At 40.6% G+C, this 27,447-nt stretch overlaps 1 protein-coding gene and 2 long non-coding RNA genes across 7 annotated transcripts in view; 1 reads left to right on the forward strand and 2 right to left on the reverse strand.

Annotated features, from left to right (window-relative positions):
• DCAF17 (DDB1 and CUL4 associated factor 17) overlaps positions 1-5,563 on the reverse strand; it is a 99,350-nt gene extending 93,787 nt beyond the window's left edge. The window contains exons 1-2 of one of the 4 annotated variants that reach the window (XM_033947205.1): positions 5,188-5,563; positions 4,279-4,464 (exon numbers count right to left, since the gene is read on the reverse strand). In XM_033947205.1, coding sequence (XP_033803096.1) covers positions 4,279-4,464; positions 5,188-5,196 — 195 coding nt within the window. In that variant the 5' untranslated portion in view covers positions 5,197-5,563. Of the gene's footprint in view, positions 1-4,278; positions 4,592-5,139 lie in introns of all 4 variants that reach the window. The other 3 variants (XM_033947206.1, XM_033947204.1, XM_033947207.1) reach the window with 3 other exon arrangements.
• A 237-nt stretch (positions 5,564-5,800) lies between these two features.
• The window catches only part of LOC117361617, a 34,598-nt gene continuing 12,951 nt past the window's right edge, over positions 5,801-27,447 (forward strand). The window contains exons 1-3 of the long non-coding RNA XR_004539699.1: positions 5,801-5,939; positions 9,308-9,482; positions 18,016-18,079. This is a non-coding gene — a long non-coding RNA (uncharacterized LOC117361617). The remainder of the gene's footprint in view (positions 5,940-9,307; positions 9,483-18,015; positions 18,080-27,447) is intronic.
• The window catches only part of LOC117361616, a 45,258-nt gene continuing 27,128 nt past the window's right edge, over positions 9,318-27,447 (reverse strand). The window contains exons 3-4 of one of the 2 annotated variants that reach the window (XR_004539698.1): positions 20,238-20,375; positions 9,347-9,454 (exon numbers count right to left, since the gene is read on the reverse strand). This is a non-coding gene — a long non-coding RNA (uncharacterized LOC117361616). Of the gene's footprint in view, positions 9,455-20,237; positions 20,376-27,447 lie in introns of both variants that reach the window. The other variant, XR_004539697.1, reaches the window with a different exon arrangement.

The raw sequence follows: 27,447 nt of genomic DNA on the forward strand, positions 1-27,447 counted from the left end.
TAGTAATCATACTAGGTACTGTATCATCTTGTCAGTTATTGCATGACATGCAAAAAGAAATGCCTTATTTCTTGATTCAGTCATTGCACTGCAATTTTCCTGCATTATTGCCAGTGCTTCAGAGATAAAAATCTGGAGTAAAAATTAATTTAGAAAAATCTTACTAGCCTAAAACTTTTAGGAGCAAAGACATTTTATCACTAAACTGTTGGTTTTTATTTTGCTTAAATTTATATTCAATGTTTCTTTTGTTTTTATTTTCTGTTCTCATTCACACTTATCTCTTTCCAAGCACTGTCCTTTAGGCTTCCAACCTAACTGAAACTAGGTCTGTAAAATAACTTGCAAGATAGAACATTTTGGGCCTCTTATTAAGCTGTGCTAGCAAGTGCTGTGCAGCAAATACACCAAAGCCCTTTAAATCTCTATGGGCTTCAGTGCATTTGCCATACCGGCCTGCCCTATATTTGGTCAGGCATTACAAGACAGCCAATATGTGTTGATCTTCTCTACAGATCTGTTGTAATGGAGAAATGTCATAAAATTCATTTCAGTCTGACACTGATGGTACAGGCAAGCAAGCAAGCAGGCAGATAGACAAATTTAAGTGAAAACAAAGGCTGGAGGGAGAAAATTCTAACAGGTTGTCTACATTTAAGAATAAATTGAGAGCTTAAATATATTGAATGCCATCCACACACATAAATAGGAGCAGCATACCTAAGTGCTTTTCTATAATTATGCACTAAAATGACTTAGGAGGGAATTCAATAAACAGCACTGAAAGCTCTGAATTTTTTTCAGCACTCAAGTGCTATTCTATGGTGAAATCATTTTTTATTGAACAGCCAAAAATAAACAAAACAACAGAGCATTGAAATCCAAACAACTGATACCTAGTGAATCATAAAACTAAAGCAAGGATAGACATACTTATAAGTTAAATCTAAAGCTTACCCTTCTCACCCCCAACCTCAATCAAGCAAAGAAACAAAAAAGAGACGTATAATAACCAGAAAGTTAGAAATTCAAGATATGACTCCTCAAGCGCTATTCTATAAAAGGGCATGTCTTATATAGCATAGTGTTCAGTGCAGATTCCATGCCTAACCGTTTGGCACCAAACTTACACCTGCTGAAACCTGATATAAAAGCTGGTGCCCAGATTAGGCATGGTTAGGCAATATTCCATGTGCAACTTTTCAGAATGCCCCAACTTTTCAGAATGACCCAATGGACATGCCCATTTTTGAGATACACCATGGGAGATAGGTACCATGCATTATAGAATGACGCACATCTGATGCACGTGCAAATTTTAATGAGTGACAATTATTAATAATTGGCTGTTAGCACCCAATTATTAATGGTTCAGAGCTGCTCATCCAATTTATTTGCATGGCCAACTTTGGGTGTCATATATAGAATCCGAGTTTTGTGCATAATTGTAAGAAAGGCATTCACAGGGGAGAGGCACAGGTGAGGCTGACTTTTACGTGCACAACATGAAAATGTTACCTCAGACCTGTCGTAAATGCATGTGCCCATGCCAACCTATGCTAATATTCTATAAGGACACTTAAGCACATAAGAGTCCTTATGGAATAGGCTTACTGCCTATGTTATTTGGGCACTTAAATAGAGGTATCCAGTTATAGAACTGTCTCCATAGCTAAGGAGGGACTGGTTGGATTTCCCATGCCTCACCAGCAGGTCTTTTTCTGTAGTTGGTGGACCCTTGGAACTTGCCAAATAAGGACATTTTTCATGTGAGAGGAACATAGAAACATGATGGCAGATAAAGGCCAAATGGCCCATCCACTGCATCTACTATCCCCTCCTCTCCCTAAGAGATCCCATGTGCCTGTCCCTCACGTTCTCGAATTCAGACATAGTCTTTGCCTCCACCACTTCTACCAGGAGCCTATTCCATGCATCTACCACTCATAAGAATATAAGCAATGCCTCCGCTGGGTCAGACCTGAGGTCCATCGTGCCCAGCAGTCCGCTCAAGCGGCGGTCCAACAGGTCCAGGATCTGTGCAGTAATCTTCTATCTATACCCCTCTATCCCATTTTCCAGCAGGAAATTGTCCAATCCTTTCTTGAACCCCAGTACCGTGCTCTGCCCTATTACTCCCTCTGGAAGCACATTCCAGGTTACCACCACACGTTGTGTAAAGAAGAACTTCCTAGCATTCGTTTTGAATCTGTCCTCTTTCAACTTTTCCAAATGCCCTCTTGTTCTTTTATTTTTCAAAAGTTTGAAGAATCTGTCCCTCTCCTCTCTCTATGCCCATCGTGATCTTGTAAGTCTCTATCATATCCCCTCTAAGTCTTCTCTTCTCCAGGGAAAAAGAGTCCCAGTTTCTCCAGTCTCTCAGCGTATGAAAGGTTTTCCATACCTTTTATCAGACGTGTCACTCTCCTCTGAACCCTCTCGAGTAATGCCATATCCTTCTTAAGGTACGGTGACCAATATTGGACGCAGTACTCCAGATGCGGACGCACCATCGCCCGATACAACGGCAGGATAACTTCTTTCGTTCTGGTAGTAATACCCTTCTTGATTATACCTAGCATTCTATTCGCTGTCTTAGCGGCCGCTGCGCACTGTGCCGTTGGCTTCATTGTCATGTCCACCATTACCCCTAAGTCCCTTTCTTGGGTACTCTCCTTCAATAACACCCCTCCCATCGTATAGCTGTACCTCGGTTTCTGCTTCCCACATGTAGTACTTTACATTTCTCAATGTTGAACTTCATCTGCTATCTTGTCGCCCATTCCCCTAGTTTGTTCAAGTCCCTTTGCAATTCTTCGCAATCTTCTTTAGTCCGAGCTCCACTAAATAGTTTGGTGTAGTCTGCGAATTTTATTATCTCACACTTCGTCCCTGTTTCTAGGTCATTTATGAATATATTAAATAGCAGCGGTCCGAGCACCGAGCCCTGCGTAACACCACTTGTGACCCTCCTCCAGTCCGAGTAGTGGCCCTTCACTCCTACCCTCTGTTTCCTACCCGCCAACCAGTTTCTGATCCATCTATGTACGTCTCCTTCCACCCCATGGTTCTTCAGTTTCTGATGTAAGTGTTCATGGGGTACCTTGTCAAAGGCTTTTCGGAAATCTAGATATATGATGTCTATGGGGTCTCCTCTGTCCATCCTTTTGTTAATTCCTTCAAAGAAGTGCAATAAGTTCGTTAGGCACGATTTCCCCTTGCAGAAACCATGTTGGCTGGTTATCAGAAGTTTGTTTTTTTCAAAATGTTCATCGATGTTGTCTTTTATCAGTGCTTCCGCCATTTTCCCTGGAACTGAGGTCAGATTCACCGGTCTGTAGTTTCCCGGGTCACCTCTTGATCCCTTTTTAAAGATGGGCGTAACGTTGGCTATCTTCCAATCCTCTGTAAAAAAGTATTTCCTTAGATTAATCCTGAGATTATCACCTCTTAATTTCATCCTATGTCCCTTTCATTGCAGAGCTTCATTTCAAATGAAACATTTGCCTCATGTGCATTTATACCACACAGGGACGTTTAAATACCTGTCATATTTCCCCTCTCCCGCCTCTCTTCCAAAATATACAAATTGAGATCTTTAAGTCTGTTCTCATATGCCTTATGATGAAGACCTCCTTTCACTATGCCGCCATTCCTTCGTGCTTCCTCTGGTAAATGATCTACTGAAAATGCAGACAAGATGTTCCAAGCCTCCTTTGGGGTTTTGACCTTTTTGGTGGTGGAACCTACCGTTAGCTGCATCACAAATGGGTACAGCCACCAGTATTTGTAGCCTTCCTGTTGCAAAAATTGTTACCCCCTGAAATTCTCTCCTCTTTTTTAGGGTCACAGCTGCCAGATCCTGGTATACAGCAATAGTAAGTCCATTCCACATATAATAATTTTGTCTCTGCGCCATTTGCAACATTTCTATATTGCAGAAGCTGTAACAATTTTTTTTAACTCAGTGTGTCTATCTGTTTTCCCCTCAAGCTAAGTTCCATCCCTTTCCATTAAATTTTCAGAGAATTACTTTACCTCCATACTGATGGACTTGGCCCATTTTATAATTCTTTTCAACTTCCATTGGGTTGAAAGGAATAAAAAAATAAGATCTTTATTACAAAATAAAAGTTCATTACTGATTGACATCAGTCATAAATAGATACATTTGCCATTTATGCTGTCTGCTTGGGTGACAATTTTTATGCATAGCTTAATAATGGATCTTTCAAAAATTTGGCTCTTTGTGCTTAGCATTAGTAGCAATAAAATTACCTGACAAACTAGTTTTCTGAGAAAGCCCATGTTTCGTCTGTGGATAGCACCAGCACAATTCACTGAACAACCATAAGACCTCGTGGTGAGATAAAAGCAAACATTGTTCTTTTGTCCAAAACATATTCTTTCTGTTGTCCTTTTCATTGATGGATTTGAATTCAAGTTCATCTTTGCTGTGACTGTCTAAAAAAACACTTGAGTAAGAATCTTTCAGTTAACCTCTGCTTGAAAATCATACCAAAAAGAAATCACCGGCTATAACCATCATACACAACTATAATGGAAGAAGTCACAGGATCACTTCTCACTCCTGGAAAATAAAGAGGAGAAATCAGGACATTCATTGCAAACAAGAAACCAATTGCAGAAAAAACATTAAGACCACTTTTTCTTAAATGTCAATTAAAAAAAAAAGAATGATATAACATGTCCAGTCCCACCACCATCCCTACTCAGGGTCACGTGGGAGGGGGAAATGGGGAAACAACCTTCAAGGAACCCTCTACCGACTTCAACAGGAGTGCCTGTTTCCATAGGAGCTCCACTGGGCAGGAAATGCAGTATCTTTGCACCAAGGCATCTACACAAAACCAACACTTATTAGTGCCCCCTTTCCCTGCTCCTCAATATCCCACTGAAGAGTGAAAACTGCTTCAGGCCTAATTTCCCCAGGATACAAGGGCAGGGCTTAGCATTCGTCTCCGGCCTGAGACATGTTGTCTTCTGCTTGGAGCAATCTAAGTGACGAGGAGGAGGAAAGGAGAATGTATGAGAAAGACAGAGAACTAGACTGGGAAAATTGAGAGAAAAGACAACACATGGTAATAGAGATAAGCAAATCTCCTGAGGTGCAGTTACCCGAGGGTCCAGAGGGCTGACTGTATGCTTGCAAGAGAATGGACTTACTGGTTCCATATTCCTGCTGGTACTGCACAATAGTACTTTAAGAGTTGTGTTCCCTTCCACTCAATTTTGATGGTGTCTTAGTTTAGAGTTAGCTTCACATAGGTTATATAATAGATTCCCTTCATAATACATTCTTAATATACAGGAATTCCAATTTTACACATTAGGTAGAAGGACGAAATCCACTGACATTAAGCCAGTTGGAAACCCTTGCTGAATGTATAAGATTGACAATTATGTTGTGCTTCTTCCTCCCAATTGTGAACTCAAAGTTTTGTATGAAAATGTTATTTTGGATTCTAGCTTTTTGCATTATAATCATGCAAGACCAGCTCAACACCCTAAGTCAGTGTCTCTCAATACGCGGTACGCGGCACTGGCCGCCGAGGATATTGCCTGCCCTGTGGCCTCCGCAGCAGAAGACAAAGCCGCAACTGCTACCGGGGATCCCTCCTGACGTTGGAGGAAAACCTTCCGGGTCAGCGGGGGATCCCAGTTACCTCCTTCCTGCTTTCAGGGGCACCTAGCTGACCCGGAATCCTTTTTCCGACGTCAGAGGGAAGGCTTGTGGGTCAGCCACGTGCATCGTGTGAACGGCTGCCTGCAGCAAGTGCAGGTGGAGGCAGAAGGAGCAGCCCAGCTGGACGGCGCTGAATGGGAAATCGCTGCTGAGCGGCGACTTCCGGGTGCAGGCCAACTGCAGCGAGTGCGACCGGCTGCCGGAAGATTCAATTACAGCGGTCGGGGAGGACGTAGGTACCGCAAGTGGAATAAGAGTGCTTCAAATCGCTAGTGAATGTAGATCTCTCGGCTCTCTCCTTTTACCGCTGTGGTTTCCTTCCTCGGGGGGGAGGTGTTACTGTATTTTGAGCTCCATTGTTTCCTCAGGTACCTTCTGAAATTGTCGATCCTTTTTACTCGCGCTAGCGGCGGAGATTGTTGTTGTCCATTTCATCTCCATACCTTCCGAACTCGTGTGTCTGCCCCTATATTCCTGTTGTCTGCTGTTCTGCGATTTGAGTGTGTCAGTCCGTCCCTTGTTCTGTTTTTATTCAAAAGCTGCTGGATTTAACTAGAATTCTATAGGTAGGGATTAATCACCGGTTTATATAGTTTTGCTGCCTCTTTCCGTGTGTTTTCTAATTTGATGGATATGTTCCACATGGTTATTGCGGCGTCTCTTAATAATATCTTTTCCAAAATCTATTTTTCCGGTTTTTATAGCTTTTATAGATAGAACAAGCGGTCAGTGTGCACCATTCATGGGTTTCCAATAAGGGTCTACAAAGCAGTTTCTATGTGCGTGTAAATAATTTTGTTGGCTTGATTTCACAACAATGATAATTTACTAAGGAAAATCTTAAATAACTTTAAGCTCCTATTTAAGCATGAGAATCTCAGAACTGCAATCAGATTCTAAGAATATTCTGCAAAGATACAGCAAAAGTCCCATTTTTATTGGGTGGTGTTATTTCTATAGGTGCCCTGATTGTAGCTGAACAGATAGACTAGTGCCAGGCAAACTTCTACAGTCTGTATCTAATCTAATCTAATCTAATCTAATCCTTAGGTTTGTATAACGCATCATCTCCATGTTCGTAGAGCTCGACGCGGTTTACAGTAGGAGAAATAGGAAGGAACTACAACAGAAGGTTAGAGGTAGAAGTGTGAAGAAAATTTAGAGGACTTGGGATGCCAAGATATAAGAGTTTCCTTGATTCCTAAGTTGGAGGGAGACTTACATTTTTTGAGAAAAGCCAGGTTTTCAGATGTTTGCAGAAAACTTGGAGAGAGCTCAAGTTCCGAAGAGGGGAGGTAAGGTTGTTCCAGAGTTTAGTGATTTTGAAGTGGAGGGAGGTCCCTAGCTTTCCTGTGTGGGAAATGCCTTTTAGCGAGGGGAAATATAGTTTTAATTTGTGGGAGGATCTGGTGGTATTAGGGTTTGAGGAATTCCAAGAAAGAGGGATAAAGGGAGGGAGGATACCATATAGGATTTTGAAAGTTAAACAGGCGCATTTATAGTGGACCCTGGCGATTATCGGAAGTCAGTGGAGCTTGGCCAGGAGCGGGGAGATATGGATCAAATTTACTTTTAGCGAAGATGAACTTGGCCGCGGCATTCTGAATCCGTTGGAGTCTGTGGAGGTTTTTCTTAGTTAGGCTTAAGTAGATAGAGTTGCAATAGTCCAATCTGGAGAGGATGATGGATTGGACAAGGAGGGTAAAATGTTTTTGATGGAAGCAGGATCTAACTTTCCTCAGCATGTGAAGGCTGAAAAAGCATTTTTCTACCAAGGATTGGAGGTGGTCATTGAAGGACAATGTGGAATCAATGATGATGCCCAAGACCAAAGATGTATATTAGTTTCTCAACTTCTTTAAGCCAAGTACCCCCTAAGTCTAATAAATATCAACTGAGTACTCCCGCCCAAGCTCTGCACTCCACCTACATAATAATAGTACTAATTGTAATGCAATTTCTTCCATTCATTTTTCATATACACACACAATATAATCTTATTAATATATAATGGTAACCACAAAATTTGAAAAACACAAAGTACACTCACTGTACACAGAGAAACTGTTAATTATCATTTATACTCAGTGTTTTTTTTACAAAGAGGTCAAGGCAGATGACTTTAAAATATGCAATGTCACCTTAGTAGCAACTATAGAAAAATAGACAAATATAATGCAAAATATAGACAGCAGATATAAATTCTCAAAACGGACACATTTCAATCACTAAATTAAAAATAAAATAATTTTTACCACCTTTGTTGTCTGGTGATTTCATGAGTCTCTGGTTGCACTTCCTTCTGACTGTTGCCCTTTTTCAGGTATCCTTTCTTTTCTTTAAATAAGAACATAAGAATTGCCGCTGCTGGGTCAGACCAGTGGTCCATCATACGCAGCAGCCCTCTGATTAAAGACCAGCGCCCTTATTTTATTGCATTCTCCCTTTTTTCCTTTTGTATCTGTTTGTCCAGTCGTGAGTCTTGTTTTCTGTCCTTCTATGTTGATGGGTTTTATGGTATATTATTTGTATTACCCCCATTTGTTATTGTACAACCACCTTGAAATTTATGATAAGGTGGTATATCATTTATAATAAACTTGGAAACTCTTTCTTTATGCCTCTTGCATTCTTCCTCTCCACAATCCTTTCCCCAACCAACATCTCTCTCTGTCCCTCCATGAGTCCAATTTTTATTCCTCTCTCCTCCACCTCTGTTGGCAACATGTTTTTCTCTCATTCCCTCCCTTGCTGCAAAGGAAGTGGGGAAAGAGAGAGATCCATGGTGCATCTCTCCCTCTCTCATCCCTTGAATCATGTGCAGCATTTTTCACCCCCCCATGGCCATTTCTCATTCTATCACCCCTCTCGAGCACCATGCCACATCTCTCCCTCCATCACTATGTCCAATCCCCTTCAGGATGAGAGGGAGAAATGTTGGATATGGTGGTGGAGAGGGAACAGATTGAAAGGGATGCAAGGGGGAGGAATATTGGACATAGTGATGGAGGGAGAGATGTGGCATGGTACTAGATAGGGGTAATAGAAGGTGAAATGGGGCTGGTGGGCAGTGGTGAAAAATGCTGCGTATGATCCAGGGGATGAGAGAGGGAGAAATGTTGGACTCATGGAGGGACAGAGAGAGATGTTGGTTAGGGAAGGGAATGAGGTCCGGAGGAGAGGAAGCGTTCAGGAGGCAGAAATAAATAAATATTGGATGCACAGTCAGAAGGAAGTGCAACCAGAGACCCATGAAATCACCAGCCAACAAAGGTAAGAAAAATGATTTTATTTTCAATTTAGTGATCAAAATGTGTCCGTTTTGAGAATTTATATCTGCTGTCTATATTTTGCACTATATTTTTCTGTTTTTCTATAGCTGTTACTGAGAAAAATGGATGGAAGAAATTGCATTACAATTAGTACTATTATTATGGGGTGGAGTCAGGGGCAGAGCCTGGGTAGGTTTGGGGTGCAGCTTGGGCAGGGGTACTCAGTTGATATTTGTTAGACTTAGGGGGTACTTGGCTTGAAGAAGTTGAGAAACACTGCTCTATTGTACTCTCCAAGAGCTCATGAAGTTAAATCTTTTTTTTTCAGGTGTCCTGCTGAGAGTAAAAATAAACGTGCATCCTAATTCATTCCCAAGGGAGGACTTTCCTTGCTTGAAGTATAGATGTGTTCCATGTAGGTTTCAAAGTAGCAACCGACCAACAGCTCCACTCGGCTCACGGATTCTAATAGACCCTGAGAAAATATATGAACATAACATGTGGTGAGGATGTATCTCAATAATAAAGTAATAATTGTATTATATGAGGTTATATGTTAATTATTTACATAATGTGACTTTATAAATAATGTAAGAGTTTACATATGAAAGATTTTATATACTATAATTTATGGAATTGATGAGATCTGAAAATGAATTGGATTTCTGAAGTTGTGTATCCAGAATGAACTGATGGAGTCATAACAACTACTGTATTTTTTGCTTCATTAGACGTACCTGACCATAAGACGCACCCTAAATTTAGAGGAGGAAAACAAGAAAAAAAACATTCTGAACCAACTTCTCCCTGCCAGGCTCTGCACCCAACCCCACATTCCTTGTCAAGCTCTGTACCCTGTCCCCCCTCTGGTGGTCTAGTGGTAGGCCGGGACAGGGCAAGTAGGCAGGTAGGGATGGGACAGGGCGGGCAGACCGCTAGGTAGGTAGGTAGGGAAGCAGGCAGGCAGACCTCCACCTCCCCTCCCAGGCAGGCAGTAGGAAAGTCCCAGCCTCTCCCTCCTTCCTCCCTATTTTTAATTTGGCAGGGAGGGCAGGCAGGCAGGCCCCTGCCTCTCTATCCTCCCTCCCTACCCCTCAGGCAGGCAGCAGGCAGGCCCCGGCCTCTTCCTCCTCACCCCCAGGCAGGTGACAGGCCGCCCTCTCTCGCTGGAAGCGGCGCCTTCAGCTGGCTAGCAAGCGACAGGCAGGCCCCGGCCTCTCCCTCCCTCCATATTTTTAATTTGACAGGCAGGCAGGCCCTGACCTCTCCATCCTCCCTCCCTACCCCTCAGGCAGTAGGCAGGCAATGGCCTCTTCCTCCTCACCCCCCAGGTAGGCGACAGGCCGCCCTCTCTCTCTGGAAGTGGCGCCCAGAGCTGGCTAGCAGGCGACAGGCAGACGCTGGACCTCTTCCTCCTCCCCGCTGCTCCCCCCCCGCATGTACCTTTTTTTTACTTCTGTTTGCGGCAAGGCTGGCTGCTGCCGGCAGTTCTGGGAGGAAGCGACAGGAGCCAGCCAGCCTTGCCGCAAACAGAAGTTTAAAAAAAGGTATGCGTGGGGGGCGGTGGGGAGGAGGAAGAGGGCCAGGGCCTGCCTGTCGCCTGCTGGCCAGCTGAGGGCGCCGCTTCATAGAAACATAGAAATAGACGGCAGATAAGGGCCACGGTCCATCTAGTCTGCCCACCCTAATGACCCTCCCCTACCTTTGCCTAGTGAATAGAGCCCACGTGTCGATCCCATTTGGCCTTAAAATCAGGCACGCTGCTGGCCTCAATCACCTGCAGTGGAAGACTATTCCAGCGATCAACCACCCTTTCAGTGAAAAAGAATTTCCTAGTGTCACCTCGTAGTTTCCCGCCTCTGATTTTCCAGGGATGCCCTCTTGTTGCCGTGGGTCCCTTGAAAAAGAAGATATCTTCTTCCGCTTTGATGCGGCCGTGAGATACTTGAACGTCTCGATCATGTCCCCCCTCTCTCTGCGCTCCTCAAGCGAGTATAGCTGCAGTTTGTCTAACCTTTCTTCGTACGGGAGATCTTTGAGTCCCGAGACCATCCGGGTGGCCATTCTCTGAACCGACTCCAATCTCAGCACATCTTTGCGATAATGTGGTCTCCAGAATTGCACACAGTATTCCAGGTGGGGCCTCACCATGGATCTATACAATGGCATAATGACCTCCGGCTTACAGCTGACGAAACTCCTGCGTATGCAACCTAGGATCTGTCTTGCCTTGGATGAGGCCTGCTCTACCTGACTGGCAGCCCTCATGTCCTCACTGACGATCACCCCCAAGTCCCGTTCTGCTACCGTTCTTGTTAGGATCTCACCATTAAGAGTATAAGTCTTGTATGGATTATGGTTGCCTAGGTGCATGACTTTGCATTTTTTGGCATTGAAGCTGAGTTGCCAGGTCCTAGACCAGCGCTCCAGTAGGAGTAGGTCGTGCATCATGTTGTCGGGCATTGAATCTTCGTCCGTTGTGCATTTTCCAGTCAGGGAGGGCGGCCGCACTAAAAATAGGTAATGGGGGGGGGGGGGGGCGTTGCGGGTATTCGCTCCATAAGACACACTCTAATTTCCACCCACTTTTGGGGGGAAAAAGGTGCATCTAATGGAGCGAAAAATACGGTATGTTTCTGTTAAATCTACTCCTGAGTCTATGTATGGTGATCAATCTGTCCCTGCGATTTGGACTTGCAGAAGTAAGAATACTTACAGCTTTGAACATCTCCCACATAGAGTCAGAGCTCAGTGTCCCCACCAGTTTTTCTTCTGCAAGTGAACTGTGCAGAAGTGTTTCTGATTACTCTGCTTAGCTTTTTTTTTTTTTTTTTGTCATTCAAAGTTCATTTTACTGAGGCTTCAGTGCCCAGATACCCCATTCTTTAGGATTTTATGCCTGGGAAAGGATGCAGTTTCTGCTGAGCCGGACTGCTGCTCTGCAGGGAAGCCTTCGAGTGGACCTCGGAAGCCAGCCTGCTGTGTGTCTTCCGGGCTCAGGGGTCCGTTCCCCTGGGAGCCGGCTCATATTCTGAGTTTCTCAGTGGATTGAGCGCAGACTGTGGGTGCCCTGTGTAAGAACCCTCATAGTATCAGGGCGCCAACTGCATATTTACCCACCCCCATCAAGCTTTGAGGTTCTGTGGGGGTGAGGTCTTGATCTGGGTTGGTCTGACTGGCAGTCTGATGATTGGAAGTATCTGAGGCAGAAAGTCATTTCCTCGAAATCTAGCCTGCACAGAAAAGCTGCAGGAAGGCACCAACACAGTTTGTGAGTACAGCCCCATTGATTCCTATGGGGAAATCGGGGTAGGTCAAAAAAATCTCAATTTTGAAGGTTTCTGGAGTTAGGGTACAGGTATCCCACCTCCAAAACCCCTGTTTCTGTGTTTTTGAATCTTCAAAACAGTCTCCACAGGCTGTTTTTGGTGCAATTTTTCTGGCGGTGGCCATCTTGGATTTCAATTATTAAATTTGCAGACGACACCAAACTCTGCAGTAGGGTTAGAACCACGGAAGACTGTGAAGACCTGCAAAGCGACCTAGCGAGACTGGAAGAATGGGCAAAAAAGTGGCAAATGAGCTTCAATGTAGAGAAATGCAAGGTCATGCATGTAGGGAAAAAGAACCCGATGTTCAGCTACAAAATGGGGGGATCACTGCTAGGGGTAAGTAACCTTGAAAGAGACGTAGGTGTGTTGGTGGATACAACAATGAAAGCATGTGCAGCAGCTTCCAAGAAAGCAAACAGAATGTTGGGTATCATCAAAAAGGGTTTCACGACCAGGACAAAGGAAGTCATCATGCTGCTGAATCGGGCAATGGTGCGCCTGCATCTGGAATACTGTGTCCAGTACTGGTCACCGTACCTCAGGAAGGACATGGCAATACTTGAGGGAGTTCAGAGAAGGGCAACTAAATTGATAAAAGGTATGGAAAACCTGTCATATGCTGACAGGTTAGAAAGGCTGGGGCTCTTCTCCCTGGAGAAGCGGAGACATGATAGAAACCTTCAAAATCCTGAAAGGCATAGAGAAGGTAGACAGAGACAGATTCTTCAGACTGTGGGGACCGCAAGTACAAGGGGGCACTCAGAGAAATTGAAAGGGCAGAGGTTTAGAACAAATGCTAGGAAGTTCTTCTTTTCCCAGAGGGTGGTGGACACATGGAATGCGCTCCCGGAGATTGTCGACAAACAAGGAGGTATAGGGTCACTTTTACCATACAGAGAGGCAGCTCAAATTTGGGATTTTGTGAACCTCAGTTGCATAGCCATCCAAGCAACTTTATATAGTGATGAAACAAAACCAATTGACAGACTCAGTAGAATACTTCAGCCTTCCTAATGGTCCTCAAAATTCTAGAGAATATATTTAAAAACTCAAATAGATTGGTTTGCCACTAGAGAAAATGCAGAACTACCCCCTACTGCTCAATGTGCCCATCTCTAGCTCAACTACCTCAAGGGGTTCTAGTCATAGAGTAGACCTTGTCCTTCTATGCTTATTCACACATCCTATTAAAGAATGCTTCCTCATGAAATTCTCTGAAAAGTATATTTTGGATAAAATTTCCAGAGGCAGCCAAGCATAAGGTAGGCATAAGGAAATGACAAATCTGACCGCAGTGCCCCATGCCATGATAACAGCATGATGTTTAAGAGTCATACTGGCCCTAGCAGAACTGGTTTTTCTCCTGAAGTTGTAGATCTTTCCAACCTCAAGCCTTTTGCTCTGATGTGGAAACTGAGCTTTGTTTATTTGTCTCCTTATGAGGTACATTCAATTCAAGACATCTTGGTGGCAGCTAGAAAAGCCTTCCACAAGATGCTCATATACTTTTAACTGGAAGAAGTTTCTTATCTGGTGTTTTACAAATGGGCAAGACCCCTTTAAGTGCCCTCCAAATACCATAGTTCAATATCTCTACCATCTTTGTTTTGCATGGCAGACTTAGTAACATAGTAAATGATGGCAGATAAAGACCTGAACGGTCCATCCAGTCTGCCCATTAGTTATATCCATTAAAAATACAGACTTCTTTTATTAGAATACATCTTGGCACATACTTAGCCTGTCATACTCTCATAGACAGAGCTCTAACTCTCCAATAATTTCTAGATTCATGAAGGAGCTTCTTGTCCAACCACCAATACAGACATTTTCTGTTCCCTAAGACCTGAATGTCACCCTTAAATCTCTAATGAGATCTCCATTTTGAATTGATAAGACTAAGTCTTAAAAAAAACCCCAAAACCCAGGAAGTTACTGTTTTTGGTAGTGGTCACTTTCACTAGAAGAATAAGTGAATTTCAAACCTTAATGATGTATGATTCCAAAAAGACAGTAAGGTAGTCTATGCACTCATCCTAAATTCACACTTCTTATGTGCTGCCTACATTTTATCCTAACCTTTACAAACATCGGCTTCAGAAGTCATTTGATACCATGGATTGCAAATGAGCTCTTAGTACCTTAAAACACAACCCATCAAAAAGTCTATGCAGTTGTTCATCTCCTTTGACCCCCAACATACTTAATACTCTAGTGGCAAAGTGTATATTGGCCACTGTGAGAACGGGTTACTGGGCTTGATGGACCATTGGTCTGACCAGTAAGGCTATTCTTTTTTTTTTTTCATATATAAGTATTTATTGAAAATTTTTTGATATTGTATAATACAAGCAAAACAGCAATGAACAAGCAACAGCAGATACAAATACAAGGTAGATAATACTGTATGAGAAGCGATGAAAGCCAAAACCCAAAAACAAAACCCATCAGCCTCATCCAGTCTTCTCCATCCCTTCCCAAGTTCCCCATCCCAAATTACCCCACAGTACTCCCCCCCACCCTCCCCTTTCACATAGCAGACAACAATGCTATGTGCTATGCTAGGAGATCCCCTAAAGTGTATCCAGCAGCCCTTCCAACATACTCCATGTGCGGAAATGAAGTATATATGTGTGGCGCCTCTTGGCCATGGCTATCTCCATCTTCCCCAAAGATAACAAGCGATTAACCCAAGTAGAATGAGAGGGGGCCTCTCTATTTTTCCAATGGTTGGCAGTGAGGCATTTAGCAGCCGCCAAACCCCAACGAAGAAACTTAGTCTGCCAAGTATGCTCCCTATTATTATATAAACCCAGAAGGCAACTCTGGGGAGAAATCACAACACATTCACAAACACCCAGACAAAGTACCAATCACCGCCTTCCAGAAAGATTGAAGGTCCCCACATTCCCACCAGATATGTAGAAAAGACCCCACACGTGAGCCGCATCTCTAACATTGGTCAGACACTCCAGGGAACATTCTATGCAGGCGTTCCGGGGTATAATACCACCTTGTAAGGACCTTATATGCGTTTTCCTGAACCAAAGCACAGGAGAAGGCTTTATAAACCTCCCTACATATTACCTCCCAGTCTTTAGCAGTCAACCGGGACTCCAAGTCCCGCTCCCATTGCGTTTGAAAAGAATAAGTAGTGGGTGAATATCCCCTCCTATATTGATATATCACCGATAGTGGTTTCGGAACCTTCTGCAATAGCAACCACAAGTTTTCTATGGGTTCCCGATCAAGCGGCAATCCAGAATCCCAGCCCTGAGCTTGCATAAAATGTCTAATTTGAAAATAGGCAAAATAATCACCATCAGGTAAGTCATATTTCTGTTGGAGTGTGGTAAAAGGAATGAGCCCAGTCTTCCCCATTAGATCCCGAAATACTCGAATCCCCTTTTGAAACCATTGGTGAAAAACCCAATTGTCACGGCCTGCGGGAAATAGAGGTTCAGCCTGTATACCTGCCAGGGAAGATACCAAAGCCCCACCGCCCAACTTAGTACGCAGCTGGGTCCATACCCGTGCCAAATGTTGCACAAAAGGGTTAGATATGCTCTGGATCCATGGACGCTGCGAACCAGAAGTCAACAGCCTGTATTTCAGAGGCTCCAGACCACTGTATCGCTGTTCTAGCTGTACCCCACTCTTTTGGTCCCCCAATTCCCAATCAAGCACTAACTTCAGCTGTGCTGCTTGGTAGTACCACACCAGATTAGGCAACTCCCTGCCCCCTACATCCCGGGCAGCCCACAATAAAGATTGGGAGAGTCTTGGGGACTTACGATGCCAAATGAAAGTACGGATTTCCCTGCCCAGTCTCCGCAGTTCCCCTAAAGGTACCGGGATAGGAAAAGTCTGAAAAAGGAACAGCAACCTAGGTAGTACATTCATTTTAATGATCGCTATCCTGCCCCACCAGGACAGCCACAGTCCATGCCAACGCTGCAAGTCAGCTCTTATACGGCGATAAATAGACAAATAGTTTTTCTCGTATAGCCTCCCAAGATCCGAGGGAATAAAAATGCCCAGATATTTGATCCCATGTCTAGCCCATCTAAAAGGAAAATTGTCCCGTAACCCATCCACCTCAGTGTCAAGGTCAGATTCAAAATTTCTGTCTTTGCTAGATTTATTTTAAACCCAGAAACCTGCCCATAAGTGTCAAATAGCTGTAAAAGGTAGGGTATAGTAAGCTCAGGTCGTCCCACAGTAAGGCTATTCTTATGTTCTGATTGACTAGTATATTTTATTCAGTTCTGTTATGAGCAGGATTGTATCCCTCCAATAACTGTACAGTCAAGACTTATCAAACAAAAGCCACTACTGCTACTGTAGTTCTTCAGATCTGCCTTCATGAGAAAGTATATGCAAAGCAGTTACTTGTCTATGTGTTATACTTTCACAATAATGCCTGGACTAGTATTCATACACACCTTCAAAGCACTGAAAGTCTCACAATGTTAACTTAAGGTCTATATCCACAGCATATCCACAGAGCTTATACCTTAAGTGAAGCACTCGTAGACCTTGGCGGTGCCGCTGTTTGTATTGCTTTCACACACAGACCAACATGACCAAAATCATCATTGGTCTTCTACTTATTAAATAAACTTTATAATCTCTTAAATATTTAAGCTTTTATTAATACTTTACTCAATTTAATACTCATCATTAGTATTGATGCGACTAGGGGACTATGTTCTGACATAGAACTATGTTTCGCCAAAGCTGTCGCTTCTTTTTTGATCGGGCAGCCCAGTCAGTGTTCCTGAAATTCTTTAGTGAATCGCTGCCTTCCTACATTTGCATGCCAATGCTCCTCATTTGAATGCATGGATCGGATCGGGAGGAAGGTTAGTGAACCGGGTTGGGGTCGCAAATTGGTCGGGACACGATTGGTGGGCTTAGTGAATCTAGAGTCCCCTAGCTGCGTCAATACTAAAGTTGAGTATTAACTTGAGTAAAGTATTGATAAAGCTTAAATATTTAAGAGATTATAAAGTTTATTTAGCAAGTAGACCAATGACGATTTTGGTGAAATTGGTCTGTGTGTGAAAGCTAATACATACAGCGGCACCGCCAAGGTCTATGAGTGATTCACTTAAGGTATAAGCTCTGTAGAAAATGGTATTTTTGGTTCAGTAGCACTGAGCAATCTGTTTGTCAAAATCTATTCAACTTTCACATTATCTGACTAGGTCGTTCCTCAAGCTATCTGCAAACTGGAGTTGTACTTCTTGAGCTATAGAACTGACTAAAGAGATCATCACATATATGGGAATGGCCACACCTGCTCAGAAACTTAAACTAATTCTGAGCTCTGGGAAAGCTCTTCCATCCCGATGCTCTGCAATAACATTGCCAACTTGTCTCCCTACTTGACTTTTATTTCATTTTTCACTTCTAATGGTTTCCAAAGTGAAAACAATTTTTAATGAATAAGACATTGAAAAACAACTGATTTGAACCCATTTCAGAACTGAACAGTTAGCAAAATGCAATAGCTGTAATCTGTAATAATCTGTAGCTGTAATAAACTGTAGTAGTTTCAGAATAAGTGTAACTCTTGATGATATGAAAGTCACATCTCTATTTTTAGGTAGAATTCCTAATATTCTTGTTAATAAAATTGGCTGCATAGAAAATAGTTTTGTATTAACCATTAACTTTTTTCTCTCTTTTTTTTCCATAGAACTAATCCAGGAGTTTTTCTGTATTGTTGTGATTTTTCTCCTTTTGCAGTGGAACTAGTAAAGGTATTTCTGAAAACTTGTAATGTTTCTTTCCACCACCCGCCTCTCAAGGTTTCAAGATTTATTAGTATTTGATCAAATCGCTTAACAAGTGTTTCTAAGCTAAATACGCCAATAAAAATATAAGAACATAAAGTATCATACAGCTTAAAAAAACTAATCTCAATAAAAACATTAAAACAAAACGGGCACCTATACTAACTGGTACGTAAGGAAAGGGGCATAGAACTACAATTTGTTATAGACGAGAAAGATAACATATATGGAAAGTATAGTATGGATGTGGATTAGAAGAATGTAAAAGAGAGGAATTGCAATAGAGATTTGGGGGAGCTATAGGCCAAAAGTATCTTTAAACAAAAAGATTTTCAAGGAACTTTTAAAACGTGTAAGGTTTTCTTTAAGATATGACATTGTGTTCCAAAGCCTAGGCACATTCACAGAAAAAAATATCTAGTCTTTGAGTTCCTATTATTTTCAGCGATGGAACTGTTAGCAGTTTTTGATCCATAGACCGAAGAGGTCAAGGGGTAGTATATGGAATGAGCAATTTATCTATGAATTGTGGATTCTGTTTTAAATGTTAGAAGCAAGATTTTGAACATGATCCTATGTTTGATCGGGAGCCAGTGGGATTTTTTTAAATAATGGGGTTACGTGTTCATATTTCTTTGCATTGTGGCAAACAAGCAGACTGGTGTGACATATTAGGTACCACAGGTGGCCACTTAAGGCATTGAACAAACAAACCTCCACTATAATTGCTCTTCCTTATATGACTATTCTTTTTGTACACCTCAGCTTCCTCTTGGTTCTTTTATGAACCTACCACCAACTTGCACTCCTCTCTCCTTCCCTCCCTCTTCCCGAGGTCTAACATCTCTCTCCTTCTCTCTGTGGTCTGGCATCTCTCTCTCCACTCCTTCCCTTCCACTCTCTCCTTCTCTCTGTGATCTGACATATCTCTCTTCCCACTACCATGTCCAATAATTTCTCTCCCTTTGCCCAACAATTCTCCTTTTTCGTCATCTCATGGGCACCATCTCTCTTTCTTTCTCTCAGACATCGAATTCTCCCTTTCTGTTCCTTCCCTCACCTCAGCATCTCTTTCCCTTTTTCTCCCTCCTTCCATTCTATGGCTCTCTCCTTCCATTTTATGGTTCCCTCCTTACCTTCATTCTATGTCCCAAGTTCATGCCCCTTCCCTTCCTTCTATCATTTGTCCGAAGTTTGTGCTCCCTTTTTCTTGAGTCCCAACACACCCCCTCCCTCCCTCCATTCTGTGCCTCAACTAAGTGCCTTCCTCCAATGAGTGTCTTACGTTTTCATTGCCTCTGGCTGGCTCCCTCCTCCTCACTGCCACAGTGTGCTCAAAGCCACGGGCGGTGGCTCCTACGCACATTCTGTGCCTGAACCGGAAGCCTTCTCTCTGATGTCACAATGTCAGAGGGAATGCTTCTGGATGAGGTGTGGGATGCGTGAGGAGCTGCCGCCCGCAGCTTTGTGCACACTGCGGAATTGAGGAAGAGAAGGGAGCTGGCCAGAAGATAAAACACCTGGGGGCAGCAATAAAAAACGCATTGCACCATGGGCTGCATAAAATGGCCAGGTGGGTTGGATTCAGCCCGCAGGCCTTATGTTTGACACCTGTGCTTTAGACCCTTGCCTATCAGGAATGCTTGTAACAAAATGGGAAGTGATTGCCCTGTTTATTTTGAATCTGGTGACATGATCTCTTGAGGAGGGCACTGTCCCATGTCCGCTAAAGAAGGCAGTGGTAAGGCCAGTGCTGAAAGCCAAAGTTGATGGTGTTATGCTACAACATTATCACCCCATTTCATCATTGCCATTTCTTGCAAAGGTACTTGAAAAAGTAGTTCTTATCCAACTTAAAGGAGTTTCTTGATAAACTCCTTTAAGTTGGATAAACTTGATAGGTCAGATTTGTTAGATTCTGGCCAATTTGGGTTTTATTCCCCTCATTCTACAGAACTTCAGTTGACATCTACTCTTGTTACGATTTACAGAGGATTTAATTAGGGTGAAGTTTTCTTGAATTTTTTTTGGACATTTCTGTGGCATTTGACACAGTTATTCATCAGATACTGATTGAGAGATTGCAGGATTTGGGAATTGGTGGTTTAGTACTGCAATGGTTTACCTCTTATTTTTTAGATGGAAGAATGTTCCATGTTGAGGCAAGAGCAAGTCAATCAGGTTGGGTGCCACAGACATGTGGAGTGCCTCAGAGATCCGCACTGTCTGTTGTGCTGTTTAACATTTATTTGCTTCCTTTGTGCTGTGAGTTATAAGAACTAGGAGTTAGGTACAAGCTGTACACTGATGACATCCAGTTCTTGGTGCTGGTAAAAACTTCATGCTTGATGCTTTCAGAAGGATGGATTGTTGTTTTTGCATCATCAAGAGCTGGATGGATAACAGTCATCTGAAGTTGAACATGGGTAAAACAGAGGTGTTGTGTATTAGCTGTTCAAAGCATCCTGAGTTTTTACCCTCGGTGTTAACTTTAGACTGTAGAAATGCCGATCTCACGAACATGTAAATACCTGGGGGTAACTTTGAACTTCACTATGTCATTTAAACCGCAGGTAAAATCAGTAGCATCTCGAGCTTTCTTCAAATTACATCTCTTTTGGAAGTAGGTGAATTTCAGACAGTAATAAGTGCAATATTGACACTGTAATGCCCTCTATTTGGGTCTGCCAAAATATGTTGTACGGGCATTGCAATTGGTACAAAATGCTGCGGCACGATTAATTGTTGGTACTACCAAGTTTGAGCATGTAACACCAATTCCTTGTACAATCCCACTTTATTCTGGGACCAGTGGTTTGTTTACCATCTACCGCCAGGAACTGTAGGAAGCCTCAAACATTTGAAGCTTTCACTCCTCCCCCTCATAGCCTACCACTGAACATGCCCCTGCAGCTCCCAGTCTTAACTTCCTACAGGCCAGGCTATAGGAGCTCATCTTTTCTGCTCGTGTTTATTTTAGTAACGTATTAACATAATAGATGACAGCAGATAAAGACCTGCATGGTCCATCCAGTCTGCCCAACCTGATCAATTTTTTTTTTTTTTCCAAATTCTTTATTCATTTTTCCATCTCACATCAAGTACGCAATATTACATCAGTTGAAACTTGTATACATTTGAATATCTTTCTAACATCATCATAAACACATAAATTTATACCCTCCCCACCCACCCTTCCCACAAATATTTAATCAAAAATATCAAATAAATATTATATTCTTTTCTATTGATTGAATCATTAATATAACTTTATACAATCCCACCTCCCCCTATGTACAAGTGAACTCTCAGTAAATAATGGTGTCTAATCATTGCAATAATTTGTCAATGGCCCCCAAATCTTTTTAAAATTATTATAGTTCCCTTTTTGTATGGCAATTGTTATTTCCATTTTGTAAATGTGACACAACGAATTCCACCAGAAGGTATAGTTAAGTCTATTGTAATTTTTCCAATTATTGGTAATATGTTATATGGCGACTCCTGTCATATTCAATAAAAGTTTATTATTGATTGATGAAATTTGACTTTTTGTTTTCATCGACATACCGAACATAATTGTATCATATGATAATGCTACATGGTTTTCTAATAAACAATTAATTTGAGACCAAATTGATTTCCAAAATGCCATGATACAGGGACAATATTAAATGATCTAAAGTCCCTGCTTCCAGATTACAATGCCAACATCTATTAGACTTAGAGCTATCTAACTTTTATAATCTAACTGGGGTCCAAAATGCTCTATGTAAAAGAAAAAAACAAGTTTGTCTCATAGATGCAGACACCGTAGATTTCATTCTCCAAGACCAAATTCGTGGCCATTGAAACGCAGTAATTTGATGCTTTATCTCAATGCTCCAGATGTCACTAAGTCCATTTTTAGGTTTTTTCCTTATAAATCCGTTTATCAATTTATACCACTATGCGGCCTGGTGACCCAAGAAGTCCATCTGAAAGCATAAAAACTCCAGACTATACTGGTTATTGAGATTTTTCCATTCAGGGAATCCCTCCTGAATAGCCTGCTTCAATTGCAACCATCTAAAACTTTGTGATTTATTAAGACCATATTTATGTTGCAACTGTGAAAAGTCAAGCAGCTTACCATTTGAAATAACATCGCCTAAAATTTGTATACCTACAATCATCCAATGTTTCCAGATGACCTTAAATCTGCCAATTTGAATCTTGGAGTTTAACCATATAGTTTGATGTGTGGATTTATAGATTGGAATAGGTGTTAAATTACTAACAAATCTGAGAGTTTTCCATGTATCCATAAATATTTTGTTTTCTTTATATAATCTAGGCATTTTAATACTAAGAACATGACATAGACGTAGAGGGAACATGAGTCGCCACTCCAACCACAACCAATCTGGGGTATTATCAATGAGCTCTGGGAGGACCCAATACATACCCTGGCGCAAAATATAGACTTGATGATACCTATAGAAATTGGGAAAATTTACCCCACCCTCCTCAATTGGTTTTTGTAAAGATACTAAAGCAATTCTAGGAGTTTTGCCCAGCCAAAGAAATTTTGTAAGAATACTGTTTAACTTTTTATAAAAGGACACCTTAAAAAAAACTGGTAACATTCCCATCTGATAACAAACCACAGGCAAAATCATAATTTTAATAGTTTGAACTGTCTCCCATCAAGACAGATGTAATGGTTTCCATTGCTCGCACATTTCTGTTACCTTCTGCAATAAAGATTTTTCATTCTCTTTCATTGTGTCTTCCAGCGTGTTTTTTATCCAAATTCCCAAATATTTTAATCCATCTTCCTTCCATACAAAAGAAAATGAATCAAACAATCCTTTTGTACAATACACGTTTAGTTGAAGAACTTCAGATTTACTCCAATTTATCTTATACCCTGAAAATTTTCCAAATTTCTCAATCAATTCTAGTAAGCATGGAATGGTTGTTTCTGGATTTCTCAAATGAAGCAAAATATCATCTGCATACGCAGAGACTTTATATTCACGGTCTGAATAAGGAATACCCTGTATTTCCTTTACTTGCTGAATAGCTAATAACAAGGGTTCCAAAACAATATCAAAAAGCAAAGGTGATAGGGACAACCTTGTCTAACCCCCCTCCGCAAATTAAATCGTTCTGAAAAATTATTATTAATATATAGTTTTGCAACAGGGGAGCTATACAATGTTTGAATCATTTGTATAAATCTTGAACCAATTCCAAACCATTCCATAGCTTGATACACGAAGGTCCATGCCACCCGATCAAAGGCTTTTTCTGCATCCAAGGACACAGAAAAAGCCGGATCTTTCATGGCTTTTGTTAAATTTAACATATGAAATGCCAATCTTGTGTTGTTAGATGAATGTCTTCCTGCAACGAATCCAGTTTGGTGCATATCAATAATAAAAGGGAGAGCCTTGGCCAAGCATAAAGCCAATGTCTTAGCCAAAAGTTTTCCATCTACATTAATTAATGATATACGGTAGGCCTGTAATTTGAAACCAATGTGGGATCTTTGTTTGGCTTTGGCAAAACTATAGTCAATGTTTCTGCCATAGTACTTGTAATGCAACCCTTATTCAGTTGTGACTGATATAATTTCAATAAATGAGGTAATATGGTAATTTGAAATTATTTATAAAATTCTACCGTGAAACCATCCCCACCTGGAGCGGATCCAACTCTAAGAGATTTCAACGCTGTTTCTAATTCTTTTAATGACATAGGCTCCTCTAAACTTTTTTTTATATGCTCAGGAATTTTCGGCCACTCAATTAGATTCAAAAAATCTAAACCATCTTTTTATCTATTTTCATAAGGCTCAGAAGAATATAGGTCTTTATAAAAATTTAGAAATTGAGTTAAAATGCTTCCAATTTGAGTATGTGTTTCTCCTTTCTCATCCTTTATTGCAATAATTTTTGTTCTTCTTTTCTTTGCTTTAAGATAATTTGCCAATAATCTTCCCGCCTTATTTGAATTTCCATAATACAAAGTTTGTTGGGCAAACAAATCATTCCTTACAAATTTTGATGATATCTCATTATATCTGCTTTTAGTAAAGCCTGCAGGGTACTTTGCTCCCACTTATCAACTAATTTAGATTCCAAATGTTGAATTTCTTTCTCCAAATCAGAAAATTGTTTTTTTTTATTTGTTTTCTAATATATGTTGAATACGAAATAATATTTCCTCTCATGGTAGCCTTAAATGCATCCCATAATGTTTCTATAGTAATTTCTTCTGAAGTATTAATTTGAAAAAAATTCAATCATTTTTAATTTAAATTCTTCAAGTAAATTTGAATCTGCAATCAATGTATTATCGAATCTGCAAACAGACCTACCATATTTTTTCTCTTCAAACATAAATTCAATCCATACACCCCCATGATCAGACAAAATGATAGGGTCTATGGATGCTTTTGTCACTTGTTGTACTGTTTGATTTGAGACAAAAATATAATCTATTCTTGAAAAGGATTTATGAACTTGTGAACAAAAAGAAAATTCCCGTTCATTAAAATGAAGTATCCGCCATATATCTTTCAAATCACAAGATTGTATCAAATTATCTAACCCTAAGGATTTCATAACTTTACTTGGTTTTTTATCCATTAATGGATCCATAACAACATTGAAATCCCCAGCCACAACTAAATTAGAAGCAGCCAGTGGGAGTAATAATTGTTGTAATTTCTTTAAAAAAATTCACTTTGATTCGTATTTGGGGCATACACATTAAACAATTCCAGGATATCATTTCCCATGCTTATTTTTACATGTACCCACTTACCCAAGGGATAAGAATCAATCAATTGAAAATTAGCTGTACACTTTTTATTTATCAATATGGCAACCCCAACTTTTTTTCTAATTGCAGGGGCAAAAAAACTATGTTTAACCCAACCTCCTTCCAGCTTTGTTGACTCTACCATTGATAAGTGCGTCTCCTATATATAATATACATCTGCATTCTGTTTTTTCAAAAAGGCAAGCATTTTTTTCCTTTTTATCTGATGGTTAAGGCCATTAACATTTAATGAAAAAATTTTAATCTCCATTATAGCTTCTCATTTTCAGATACATAATCAGCAACAACAGAAAAATCCAACTGAAGCTGCAATAAAAAAATCACCAAAACGGAAAAACCAACAGAAACTGCAGGCAATGTACAAGATGCAGGCAGGATTTATTGTAGCAAATTAAAATGGAGTAATATAAAAACCTTTTTACCAACCAAGGGACCCGACACGGTCTGTGTTTCGGACAGTACACCTTCGTCAGGGGTCCATGGTAAATAAGGTATAAGATATACCACAAAGAATAAGGATAACAACAAATGCCTGTGTGTTCAATTCGCTAAGGGTCACTGCCAGAAGTGAAGCGCTTCACTTCTGGCAGTGACCCTTAGCGAATTGAACAATAAATAAATATAGTATAACAAATAAAATATAGTATAATCCATTTAATGAAAGAATACATAAATCATATCTTAAACTCTATATTAGTCAAAACCTTTAAAATTCCCATTAAATTTATGCATCTTAATAGAAATTACTAACTTATTCAAATCGAATAAGGAAAGATTATAGTCAATTAAGCTTAAAAATCAGTATTAAATCATAACTAAAAGATAGCTCAGGGAAAACACAACAATTCAAAAACCTTCTGATGTCTTCAGCAACAAATGTGTTTGCCACTCCATAGTTTCTCCCAGAAATAATCATGCTTGTTCACTGCACTGAAGAGTCTTGTTATGAACTGTTTTCCAACATTTTTACCTTTAAACTTTTCTGCAGGAATTTCCTTACTGTGAATTGATACTAACTTCTGCTGTTAATCCTCTTCATTATCTGATATTCAGTTATCATAACATACTCCTATGAAATTCACCACCAGTCTGTTTAGGCATTTCTATTTGCCAGTACATCCGTTCCCTTTTTTGATTCGTAACATCAACAATATACAAATCATTGCGTCTTTATTTACTTGCACCCACAGCAAACGTTGTTTATCCGTTAGCATCTATTGTAATCTGACATCATATCCATATAATTATTAGGAGTAACAGTTGTAAAGACGACATACTATAACCACATTTTCTTAAAGTAATCCATTGAAATACGATGTCCAATCTCAAAAATCCAAGACAGTTCCTTATGAATCTGTAAATAACCATTCCGTGTTCACACATTTCCACCTTTTAGATGTTATATTTAGATAGATTCAATCAATGTCCAGAATTCCGAAGTCAACATATTTGGTATAACATCATCCAGCAGTATGGCAAAATATTCATAATACCATTTGCCTCCCACAAACACCTCCTAAGCCATCAAAGCGTGAAAATCCATAGTCGCAATAAGAAACGACATCCTCACTAAACTTGACTGTAATTTTCTTCATATTTATGGTATTTCAAACCATATCGGATCAACATTTCACTGTCCAGAAGAGCATAAACTGAAGGTGCCTCACAACACTTGCCATAGTTAAGCAGCAGATACTTAGCCCAATATTCTTAAACAGTCAAACTGCGCATTGGTAAGTCCAGCTTCATTTTCGCTCCTACCATATAATTGGCACGGAGAAAAGTAACAAGTACTTTTGATTTTGATCCATATACAAGGAGTAAGAAAGATAATTTGAATTGTCTCAGTCAATGAAGCCATAAACTTTCTTTCATGGTAGACCACTTTATGACATCTTATTACCATAGTCACTCTATATCAATTTTCTTTAAGAAAGATGTAATTTACCAACTGGATTTCTTGTTGCTACTAACATAGAATAGAATCCAAGGTAAACATTCCATTTTCCCTTGCAGAAACCGTTTCATCTGTCCATTTTAAATTAAATCTACAAACATTCTTTTCTGATTCCCTTAATCTAAAGAGAATAACTGATTGATATATTTTAACTTTAAATATATATCCGATTTAGCTTTCTTTCAAAGGAACTTAAAGTAACTTAAACAGTCCATATAAAATTTTATGAGCATTTATTCATTACATTAATGTTTTCCTTTCTTGACTATATTGTAGTTCCTCCTTCTTCCCTTTTGTGGTCCTGTATAGTTAGTTCTCTTTTATGTAGTTAGTTGTATATGTATTTTGTGTCAATCTATGTATTTCCCCATTTTCTTTTATTATATTCTCGCCTAAAATTTATGATAGGCATGTAATCAAATCTAATATAATAAAGCCCTAAGCGTGCATGTGCACTCCCATCTGCATGCTCCCGTTTTCCGTGAGCTGTAGGGACCCGCAGATAGGAGTGCTGCGGTGGCTCTTGCCGTCTGAAAGATAAAGC

Source organism: Geotrypetes seraphini, chromosome 5 (genome assembly GCF_902459505.1).
Source record: "Geotrypetes seraphini chromosome 5, aGeoSer1.1, whole genome shotgun sequence".
NCBI classification, from domain to species: Eukaryota; Metazoa; Chordata; class Amphibia; order Gymnophiona; family Dermophiidae; genus Geotrypetes; species Geotrypetes seraphini.